General features: G+C 46.1%; 1 protein-coding gene across 2 annotated transcripts in view; it reads right to left on the minus strand.

Moving 5' to 3' along the window:
• Positions 1-519: 519 nt before the first annotated feature.
• The window catches only part of RAI2 (retinoic acid induced 2), a 45,825-nt gene continuing 34,316 nt past the window's right edge, over positions 520-12,028 (minus strand). For both annotated transcript variants that reach the window (XM_058828253.1, XM_058828261.1), the window contains exon 2: positions 520-2,707. In XM_058828253.1, the coding sequence (XP_058684236.1) occupies positions 929-2,602 (1,674 nt within the window). In that variant the 5' untranslated portion in view covers positions 2,603-2,707 and the 3' untranslated portion in view covers positions 520-928. The remainder of the gene's footprint in view (positions 2,708-12,028) is intronic.

Here is a 12,028-nt window from a genome sequence, read left to right on the forward strand (position 1 = left end):
CTGACGTGGGTGGCTTTGTATACTACTGAGTGATAAAGTTACACAGCTCTGCTCTTTTACGTGCATTGATTTCAGCCATCAAAGAAACGTAGAAAACTAACAATAAACAACTTTTCCATATAGCTGTAGTCAGCTGGGAAAAATTATGTGATTCTTTTTTTCCCCTCCTGCCCCCTGGCAACCGAATTCCCCTTTTAGGCTTTTCTATTTTAAATGACTGATAGCATTACTTAAGATGGTTTGCTATGGGTCTCTCACAGTGACCCTGTCTTAGGGGTGCACTAGCTTGTAGCACTCACTCCTCTGGTAGCTCATCTGGGTGCATCATTAGCAGCTGTTGTGCTCTTTGACACTGCTTGTGCAACAAAATAATTTTTCTTAGCCTGTTTTTTTTTTTTTTTTAGCATTTTAGGCTCATCACAAGTCAGTTTGGGGCACTTTACAGCTTACAGACTTTTTGCACAACCTTCTGTGTAGACTGAAAGCGATTCGGAAATGAGAAAAGAATGCTGCAACCAATTAGCACGTACAAACATTTATTTTGAAATTTCCATTCCGACTGTTATGAAGAGTTACATCATCAAAGCACTTTATGGCAGTGAAAATAGCTCTTACCCCTCTGACTCATCCATTACTCCATTAAAGCTGCAAAATGTGCAATCTGCTTGAAAAATAGGTTGCTTTTTATTCAGTTTCCCATGAAAAGTCAAAATTGGGTAACAAAAAAAAAGAAAAAAACGAAAACAAAAGAAAAAACCAAACCAACCCAGCTTATAGGGACTCTACATCCAATCCTCTCCCTCTTCCCCCAAAAATAACTTACAAAGATAGTTTAAAGTTTTAAATGAGTTTAAAACCGAGTGCATCTTTTTTATTATTTTTTTCTTCTTCTTCTCATAATAATCTTAAAATTCTAAAAACCCATAATTTACTTTCTTGGAAAAAAGGCAGCCAGCCGTTGCTTCTTGATTGGAAGAATATGTATCTCCGGCGAGTTCATTTTCTTTAGCTTTACGCTCCTGTTTTTGACGGGTTTCCTGAGGGCCTCGGCGCTGTCCCGGGGCTCGGGCGGGCTCTTCACATCGTAGCACTGCAGCACCGAGTCCTGGGGCAGGTCCCTTTTGAAGGAAAAGTTTTTGGTGGAGACCCCCGACAGGCCCTTGATCTTGCCGCAGAAGATGGTGGGCACGGCATCCTTGACGGAGACGATGACTTTGGCTGTCTGCGAGGTGCTGACGATCTCGATGTTGTTGCCGGCCTTGGGCTCGCAGCCCGCCCTGCCCGCCTGTTCCACCAGCCACTTCTGCGGCTGCCGCAGCAGCTCGGCCGCGCCGCCGCCCGCGCCCCTGCCCTCCGCCTTGCCCGCCGCCTCGGGGGGCTTGCAGGGTGCGAATGGGGCGGCCGGCCCGGGGAGCTTGTCCGGCGCGGGGTGGGCACCGACCTCGGTGGCGGGGCCGGGGCCGGGGCAGGGGCCGGCCGCCTCCCCGTGCGGCCCCCCCGGCTTGCGACAGGAGGCGAGGGACAGGTCCAGCGCCCCGTCCTCGGGCGGCGGCGGCGGCGGCGCGGCCTCGCTGGCCCGAAGCGCGGGCGGCCCTTTCATGGACAGGTCCAGCGCCTCGTTCTCACCGCCCATCTTGATGACAGTGTGACGGCTCAGCTGGGGAAACTCCCGTGGGTGGAGGAGTTCGAAGGGCTTCGTCTCCTCCTTCTCCAGGGGTGTCTGGGTGCCCTTGCAGGAATGGGGGGTGAAGAGTGGCGGCTTGGGTGGGTCAGGGGCCGCCTTGGCCTCGGCGCCGTGGGGCACAGGGATGGGGACAGGGATGGGGATGGGGATGGGGACGGGCAGGGGCACGATAACGGGGTAGGGCACCAGCAGCGTAGCAGGGGGCACCAGCGGGGACAGCGGCGAGCTGAAGGCCTGGGGTGGGAGGGTGGCGTAGTCGGGAGGCGGCTGACAGGGGGCTGAGCCCAGGGCGCCCTGTGAGGGAAACAGGTCCTGAAGGACGGCGGCGAATCCCGGGGTCTGAAAGACCGGGGGCAGGACGGGCTCCTGCGCCTGGCCGGAGGGCTTGGGGTCCAGGAGCTGAGGCTGCCCAACGGGGGTGGCCGTGCCGGGGAAGAGGCCGGCGTGCAGGGGGCTGGCGGGGCAGGCAGCCCCCGGGGGCAGCACCAGGGGCGAGTTCAGGTGCTGGAAGACGTGCTGCTCCAGGAGGACGGGCAGCGGGACGGGGCCCTGGGTGGTCATCACGTACGGGGTGGCAGCATTGGTGGCTGGCATCTGCGGGGCTGCACTGCCGGCGACCTGCAGGTGGATGGGCAGGACCACGGGGCTGTCCCCCAGGCAGATGGGCTGCAGCACGGTGGCCGCCACCTTCAGGGCCACCCCGCTCTGCGACTCGGCCGGTGGCGTCAGGATGGAGGGCGCGGGGACTGTCACCAGCGGAGAAAGGGCTTTCTTCATCAGGTCGGCCGAGTTGATGTTCCAAGCCTCTGCTGTGATCAGCTGGGCCACCCCATTTTCCAGCTTGTTGTTGGCCATCGCCGAGGGTGAGTTGGTGACATCCACAGGTAGGTTTGGGGCATCCTTGTACAGCTCCTCCATGCCGCAGGGGTTCTTGGGCTTTGCCAGCACCACCTCTACATTGCTGTCAGTGGGACCCACGGCGGCTCCACGCTGCCAGGAGCATCAGCACCGACATACTTTGGCCTGCAAGCCAGAAACATATTTTAGGCACCACATAAATCTCTTCCCTAAAATAATATTTGCAATTGCCTTTAAAGACCCCGTCACCATAGAAAAGCCGTTAAATGTTTCCACACCTCAAGCTAACGGCTCCATAATACAGGGTACTATATATACAGAGATGCTGGATATACATACAGCCCTGAGTGTTGTGCAAAACACTTTGAGGAACTTATATTTAGCCATAAACATGGCCTTAAGGACTGCCTGCAGCCAAAAAACCTCTCAGTACACAGCCTGAAACAAGGACTCAGGATGCCCGTTCCACATTTTTAAACAAAGCTTCACATAATGACAATGCACATCAGAGCTGAGTGACAGCATGTTGTTTTAACTCAACAGAAGTGCCAAAACAAACATTTCTAAAAATACTGCAGCCAAGAAATATTCAACCATTCATGAAGGGTACTTCATTCCCCTTCAATATTTGTCCCTTTTTCATCCCAAAACTGCCATGTGCAGGATCAGAAAGGAGCATGACCATGCAAGGGCAAAGCAAAACCAAACCAAACCCCAGTGTTCACCCTGCCACAGTTAGACAGAGACAGTAATGTGAACCAGGCACCTGATTCATTAAAGACTTGGGGAAAAAAAAAATCAAAACCACTTAAAATCCATTTTGACAGCCCAACTCTTATATCAACCAAGCAAATGGCAATTAGAAAAGGACAGGGATGTTTTCTGTTCATGATCATGATGAAATGCACAGCCTGTTTCCCCTAAAGATCAACACATCCCTGGGGAAAAAAATGAAAAAAAAAATCAGAAAATTAATGGCACTATACCCATTTATTTAGAAGGATAAATAATTTCTGCCCTGTGAGCTGCTGCCAGCAGACTTTGGCTGATGCCTGGCTGCTTTGCCTGGTGCTGCCCGTGCCTCCCCTGAAGTGTGAAGAGAATCCTGCTGTAGTAATAATCACCATGGAAACTTGTCCAGTTTCAACTCTGTTACCATGGGAAAGCACCAGCACACCCCAAATGTGCATTTTTCACCAGCACACAGCTGAATCTTGCTCCCTATAAGCAAATGATGTGTCATCACCACTGCCCAGCTACCCTGGCCCATGGGAGCAAGGTACCTCCCCGTGTCCTGTAGGCACACTGGTCCTGGGATGACAGGAGATGACAGGGAGGGCACCAGCACTCTGAAATGGAAATTGTCTGGGTGAATGGCCCCAGCTTGGGGATGTGCCTGAGTCGAAGAGCATGTAAAGAACCCTTTACATGGCTCTGGTGCTCACAGAAATAATTTCCTGGCACAGATGTTTGTAAGACCAACAAACCTGAAAAGAGGCCAAGGGAAAGGGGGAAAAAACCAAAAGCCCACAGAAGCTAAAAAATGTCGAAGGCAAGGAAGTGGGTAATCTACTAAATCTCTCCTGAGACCTGTAAATCCTTGGATTTGATAGTGAGATACTACATGAGCACAGGGCTACCTACAGAAATGCCAGGAGTTGATAGCAGAGGCTGGTTGGGTGAAATGCTAATAATTTAGCAGGTGCATTTTTGTTCTTAAAAAGGATTTTTAAAAGTAAACATATTAATCATTTATTTTCCCCTCCTGCTGCTGGCTTAAGGAGAATAATTCTGGATTTTTCCCATCTCATTAAATGCTCTGCAGAAAAGATTCACAAATATAGGGTTGGGTTTGTCTTTTTTTTTGTTTCCTTTTTTCCAGATTTGGCTGAGACAGGAAGGCAGAGATGCCGAAGCACTGAAAACAGGAGCAAAAATCAAATTCCTTATTCAGAAAGTGACAAGTATCAGTAAGAAAACCATTGGGCCAGTGTTGTTTTGCAAAAAAAAAGGAGAGTAACTGTTTGTAAAAATAAAGACTATGAGGAGACAGCTCAGCAGATTAAGCTGAAAAAAAAAGACATAGTCATTTCTGCTAAGAAATTAAAAAGCCATTTTCTACTGCTCTTACATAATCCCTTCCTCCCTGTTTTTCAAATGACCATTCTGGTCTCTGCAGTGCACACCAACATCTTTGCTCCTCCAGCTGCTGCAGCACAGCTGAGTAAGTGTTCTGCACATGACACTGCCTCTTCCCAATGTTTCTGTTTGCTTGAGAAGTGTGAGTTTGGAGTGTTTTAATAGAGAATTAATGATCTGGTGGGGACACAAAACCACCCCCTGTTCCCCCAGCAAACCCATTAAACACTGAGGAACAGAAAAATTAAGATGAAAATTATGCTGTGTGAGAGACTTGAGGGATTAGCACGCTGTAGGGACCCACGGAGGAAGAGACAGATCACTGCTGAGGATGAAAGTATAAAACATGATAAAATTCCCCCATTGCTGCTTTAAAAGGTGACAGGGCTGGAGGCAGAGGAAATACCAAGATGGGGAGAAGAAGAGCTCATCTATCACCCTCAGAAACCACAGAGAAAAGCCCGTAATCTTGGCTGGTTTTTTTCAAAGCACAGTTAAATATTGTTTTCCACAGTGAATCCTGTATGTGCCTGGGATCTGTAAATATACATTGTTGGGAGCCAGGTCACTACCTCTGGGAGGGCCCCACTGTGTGTGGGGGAAAGAGACAAGAAGGGCAGCCCTTGACCCAGGTTTATGGGTTTGGGTTGGGGTTTCCCCCCTGCCTCACTTTTCGTACGTACAAGTGAATGTACCTTTCTGTACTTCCAGTACACCTGCTTCTTGAGCATGTCATCACTATAGAAAAAAAAATAAATTAACATATATAAAAAAATATATGTACATACTTAAAATTATTTCCTGATCCTGCCCACAGCCTGCAGTTTGGCAGTAGCTGGCTGCCAGGTACAGTAGAGTCCAGCACAACTTGATCTTGTTCCCTGTAAAGCTATTTTTAGTTTCATTTGGGAGGGAATCCCAGGGCTGCTAAACACGTGTTAGACTAAAAATCTATTATCAAGGTCAGTAAGCAGGCAGAGAGAAAAGGATCCAAGTCCCCAAGCCTCAAATGAGGAAACTTTGAACATCTGAGATCAAGAGACAGACTGAAGTTATCCAAAGGCATTTTGTAGTTTCTGGACTCCTTTTTTATATACTACATATATAGTGTACACAGTACAAAACTCTAAATCCTCATGGAAGTGACTGAAACAAAAGTAAAATTTCAATATTGGTATTAACAGTGTTAGCTATACTATACTTCTGCTGTAAACAAAATCAACCTGAAGCATGTGCTGGGGTTTGGGTTTTTTTTCGGTCATTTAAAATTGCTGCTTCACTAAACATAAATTCAGTTGCCCGGTTTATAAAGTAAGTTTTATGTTTCTAATATACATAAAATAAGGTAATGTAACCTAGAGGAAGTGCCTTAAGTTTTCTCTGCCTATCATACCTCAGTCCTGGACAATCAATTTCACTTTCTCTACTTATCTATTTTATATTTAATTTGCTGTTGGTTTTAACTGAAAAAAAGTTTGAAACACTGAAACAAGCCCTACTGTAAATAACCCGAGCTTTCCCATCAGGGTGCTGATAAGAGCGAAGTTCATGGCACTGTGCAATGATGTGTGTGACTGTACAGGAAATGGTATCTTAGCTATACACAAATGCTTTGAAAGGGTAGTGATAACTCCAGCTTATTTTTTTTATCTCCTGCTGATGGCTGTGCAACAGACTTTTCTCAGGGCTGCTGGGTGCCTTCCTGTGGGGCTGCAGCACAGCTCTCCCTGCGCTCTGCCTGCTTGTCTGTACCATGGCTTGTACCTCCTGTCTACACAGAGCTCAAATTGTACTGTGCACACTATGGGAAAGGATTAGATGCTCCCTTTGTGGGATGCCTGGCTCAGTATCTCCTGGAAAAATGGGGCTTCCCTTGAGCATAAACACAGTAGCAAACAAAAAATTAAAAATCTTGACTTAATCGAGCTGCTTGGGGACAAAATTATGGTTGGATATGGACTTCATTGTTTTCCCAAAACTCGCTGCTTGATGTCACTGATCCAAACAACTACAAATCATCTTCCATGCTACTAATTTTGATCTCTATAGTTTTCAGCCATACACAAAGGCTTTACCATATTATTACTATTGTTTTGTTGTTAGAATAGAAAAAATGTACTTGAATAAAGTGAGCTTTCATATGCCAAATACATGGAACTATTACTACACAACACACAGGTAGGCTCTCCCACATGTGCAACCCACAAACTATTTCAGCAGTGTTTGCCTCTCACATTTCCTGCAGATTAACCTATTCATTCAGGTACCTGGGACTGAGAATCCTGGCTGCCCCATGTGTGCTTTTAGTAGTGCAATCCTCAAGGACCAAGGGGCAAAGGAGTAATCAACTCACAGCTAGTGGTGAGCTTGCCTTCCCCCCATGTTGCACCATTTGTGGTGCTGTTTTTAATACACCACCCAGGTCAGCTGGGTGCAGAGCCACCCTGAGGGCCAGTGGGGCCTGTCCCCCTTCTGCCTGCAGACAGGCTGATGGTGAACGACTCCAAAGTAAGGGGCAGGCAGAGCAGAAACCCACAGGATATTTCTTAAGGTGAGGGGCTCAATGACCACTGCTTGGTCATCACAAAAAGGGAATCACTGGGCATACACTTCTCTCTCTCCTCTAAGAGGCACCAGGGAAACATCCCAGTTTATTTCTGCCCTATTCCGCCTCAGTCCCTTGACACAAACACCCAACAACTAACTCCCTGTTAAGATTTAGGAGGTTCCATTCAAAAATCAATTGAAGGCAAGGAAAGAAAGGCACTGGAAAGATGGGCAGGGTTCACTCTGGCACCAGCCAGACAGAGAAGGGAGGACTACACCAGGGTATCACTGCCAGTATGGAAAACCCACAGCCTTTGCTGCCCATGCCTCTGCACATCTCCTGTTCACCATGCATGTATGAACTGCCTGATGGTACTTCCTACTCTATGGAAGCTACACTGTGGAGGATGAGCTGAATGCTGCCAAGAAGCAGTTAAAATAAGCACCTCATCAGACAACTTCAAAAGATGCTAGAGAATACTGTTCCAATGCAAATCATGCAACAGGTTTATTTTCCACTGCTGCATGTGTGGATGCTTTCAAGAAACAAAGCTATTTGTGTCAAGGCTCCCATCCAAGCTGTTAAGCCCTGGGGAAACAAGAGTGAAAGGAAATCATTACAGCAGTGCAAAATGGCACGTGATAGATGGGACATGGACAATATGTATACACCGATTCAGCACACAGCATGATCGTTCTCAAATGCAGCAGCTTGACTAACCGATGGTACTTCGGTCTTTTAAATAGTTCAGTTGAATAAATACCACGGCAGTCTGCCTATTGCACAGGCTAATCGCCTGCAAAGAGCACGTTAGAGTCATATATTTGCTAACTATATTGCTGTTGTCAACAATTTGTAGTTAGCAATCCATTCTGGGGAGAAGAGAACTCACTTTTTTCTCATTTAAAAACAAATCAGAACAATTGAAAAAAAAAATTCCTGTCATGGGCCTGAAACCAGTGCCTTCACTCCCAAGGGCAATATACACAAGACAGACAATAAATGCTGTAGAAGGAATAGAACATTTTCCTGACAAATTTCAACCTGTAGTCAATTTTTACACCCAATTTGAAAGCCTCACAAAACCCCCTGCATTTGCAGAGGAAACTGACATACCCGAAGCATAAGGGAGATGGCACTTGCTGCTGTACTCCTGGATGCCTTTTCCCTTTTCTTTTACTCCATTCACAGACTATTTCACTAACTGGTTGCAACACTTAACTGATGGGCTCTGCTTCCAAAAGGACCACTGCTTATACCATATACACTAGTACATATAAGCCAGCACTATAAAAACAGGGCAACCTTGAAATTATTTCAGATTAATCTTGCTATTCCCAAATCTTCAATATTTCTCATATCTGCACTTCTCATATCTGCCTGTTCCCAGGGTCCCTGACCTATCATACTTGGAGGAACCTTTCACCAAATTTCTGAAAATAAAACCTTTAGAGTTGTAGCTTATTTTTTATCCTTGGTATTGTACACAAACGCCTGAAGAGCATCAACTTGCTTAGCTTCCAGCAAGCTGAAAACACACTCTGAGGTGGAGACAGTGCATAGAAATCTGATGTATTAAACCTGACACATGGAGGACAAATATAAATTTCCCAGCCACAATTACTGCTGAGTCACGTGTTAAGTGATGTCCCTTCAACCCAGCTGGGGCTTCTGACACAGTGCAGTTTTTGTGCTCCCAATTTCTGTTCAAACTGGGAAGACAAGTTACTTGGTTTTGTGACTATGGAAGTACCTGTTTAAATCAGCTTTCCCCTTACACAGCTGGCAGTGTGGAGATGTCTCATTCAAAGCATGAAGCAGTCGCTTGGGATGGGGACATCAGCAGCTGCAGCACCATGTCAGGACAGATGTGTCAGTGCCCAGCCCTGAGCACTTACCATGGGAAGGTGCTGCCTGCATAGCCCTGGAGGCTTATCTTTTCACCAGCACCCTCCCAAAAAACCAACTTCCTCCAGCAGAGATGCTCTAGCCCATCATCTCTGTGGCTCACGGTAAACTTGGTGTCCACCAGGACACCCAGGTTCTTTCTTGCTGATCTGCTTTCCAGGTGAGTGGCCCCTAGCATGTACTGATGCTTTCCCCCAGGTGCAGGGCTTTGCATTTCTCTTTGGCAAACTTCACAATGCTCCTGTGAGCCCAATTCTCCTGCCTGTTGATGTCCCTCTGGATGGCAGCACGACCCTATGATGTATCAGCTACTCCTGCCAGTTTTGTGTAATCTGCAAACTTCTGGAGGTACACTGTGCCCATCATCCAGATCACTAATGAAGAGGCTGAGCAGGGCAGGACCCAGCATTGACCTCTGGAGTACACACCAAGTCACCCAACCCAACTGGACTTTGTGCTGCTGGGCCTGCTCCATCAGTTTCCAATCCACTGTCTCCTCATCCAGCCCCCACATCGGCTGTGTGTCTGTGAGGATCTTATGGGACACAGTGACAAAGGCCTTCCTCAGTATCAAGTGATCTTCTCATCTGCCAGGCTTTCCTCTCACACAGTAGGTCAGCTTCCCACAGGGAAGGAAAACTGACAATGGACTGTGAGTCTAAGAATGTCTAAATTAAAACTATATGAGGGAAAGACTGAACTTACTCTAGGGATCTGTCTTGCATCAGAGCTCCTGAGATTTACTATACCTTAACCTCCATGGCTTTCATGCATGCTGTGCACCCACATATTTACTTTTGTAGTAGGATCATAGGAAGAATGCAGATTCATGCTAGCATTTTTAGGCTCGGAAAGTGAAGCGCATGATTTTCTTATGGGAAAAATACTTTGAAGAATTTTTCCTGTCATTAAATATCCCACTTAACTGATTATTTAGTATCATTTTCAATCAAAACATTATATTCGCTAGCAAAGCAAAGAAAAATGAGCTGGTTTGAATACACAGAGCTAAACAAAACAAACAAGAGAGCCCTTACTTTACAGTAAATTTTAAAACCCACGCATTTTGTTTTCCCAGCAATCAATACACCAATGATAACAAGAGGAAAAGGATACCAATTAAACATAATTGCCAGCCCTGCTTCCCCCAAAACCTGAAACAAAAAGCACTCAGTGTCAACCTAATAAAATATTTGCTCCTTTTCCAGTCAAGCGCTTTATTAAACAGCCCATAAAGCATTTCAGTTCTTAGAAAGGATTTCCAAGTTTGATATCAGTTAAATGACTTCAAAGCCTCCTTAGTTCCCCAGTGGAGGTTTGAGACACTTCTCTGAGACATCCAGCTCCCCATTTTGTCCTGACTCTCCACTGATCCCAGGCACAGATATTTTTACCACATCCACTTGATCTTCTCCAGCATCAGAAGCATCAGTGTGGCAAAGGCTGCCATCCACTGCCTATCTCTTCTTGCTGATGTGACTGTCTTGCTCCTTGTAAGAGGGACAGGGAACCCACCATGGATGTGTTAACAGGTCTCAGCCAACAGGTTAGTGAGGTAAAGTTAAAAATCAGTTCTTAAATTGCTATATCACTTTTGCAGGCAGAAAATCTGATTTTTCCCTGTTACACAAACACGGTTTTGACCCCTTTGTTTGTCTCCCAACAAGCTGTAAAAGTGAAGCACACCAGATTACCCCCTTAGGAGTAAACCAGTCTCACCAGCGCAAATCCAGTAAATTATGTGAGGTGCCACTAGTACCACACCTGCCCTGAGAAACCCAGTCCTTTAGACTCACTGCAAACCCTTTTCCATCCATTCTTACAGCACACCAGCTCCAGTTAAAAACCACTTTTTCTTGGTGCAGACAGGGCCGGAATAGGGCTAACCTCAGCTTTATTATAAAGCCATGGGGTTAGAACAGCAAATTCCAACACTTCTGTAACTCATCTTAAATCAACTGAAAGCCGCATTTTCACATAGCCTCTCATTGTCCTTATACAGCCTGGCTTAAATAAATAAATAATGAGAAGAAAAGCAAAGCCAAGTAAAAAACTGAACCTTCCAGCTCACAGATCCTTCCTGGTTACGTACAAACGCTCTTGCCTAAGAACACAGGGAAGGACATGCAGGTAATTAACCACACAGGTGTGTGCCACCCAGCTTGCCACTGTGGGCTGAAAGGGATAAACCCTGCTACTGGTGGTTCTTATGACGCAGATATAGTCCTAAATGAGAAGATCTAGGGATGAAGAGCTGCCAGTAAACAACAGACTCGTCAGCTTATCTTCTCTTGTGGGATAGGGTCTCACTTGAGAACACAGGCAGATACAAAGGTGCAGGAGTATTGGAGTGCTGCCTGGGAAGCCAAAGGATAGTGGAATCTTCCCTCCCTCTATGCAAAATATGGTTATTTAATGCTCTGTCCTTCCCCCACTAGCATGAGTAACCAAATGCTCCATCAGCTTGCCACTTCAAAATCAAGTTAATGCTCATAGTTTCAGATTTATTAGACTGACTCTCTTTTCCTCCCTCCCCATCACTTTTATAAGCCAAGCCCAACATTTCATCAGCTACTCAATGGAACTAATCCTCAGCAGAAAGTATGCACACAGCAGATTTCAAGCACTCATGCACCACCCTATCTCATAATGTGTGTACAGAAAAAACTTTCAAGAAAAAAGGCCACTTATTTTCATCCTAGCAAAAATTTTAACCACTGCAAGAATTTTGTTTATAAGAGACAGAAAAATGCAAGACTCCTGTGATGTGATTAAAAAATGCAGCATTTTTTCTTTGAATCTCACATCATTTTACATGTGCCTTCCTCACAGCATTTGTACCAAGTGTTTCCTGGTTTGACTTTGAGGGGAAGAGAATTGACCTCTTCCCT

This window comes from Poecile atricapillus, chromosome 1 (genome assembly GCF_030490865.1).
Source record: "Poecile atricapillus isolate bPoeAtr1 chromosome 1, bPoeAtr1.hap1, whole genome shotgun sequence".
Classification (NCBI taxonomy): Eukaryota; Metazoa; Chordata; class Aves; order Passeriformes; family Paridae; genus Poecile; species Poecile atricapillus.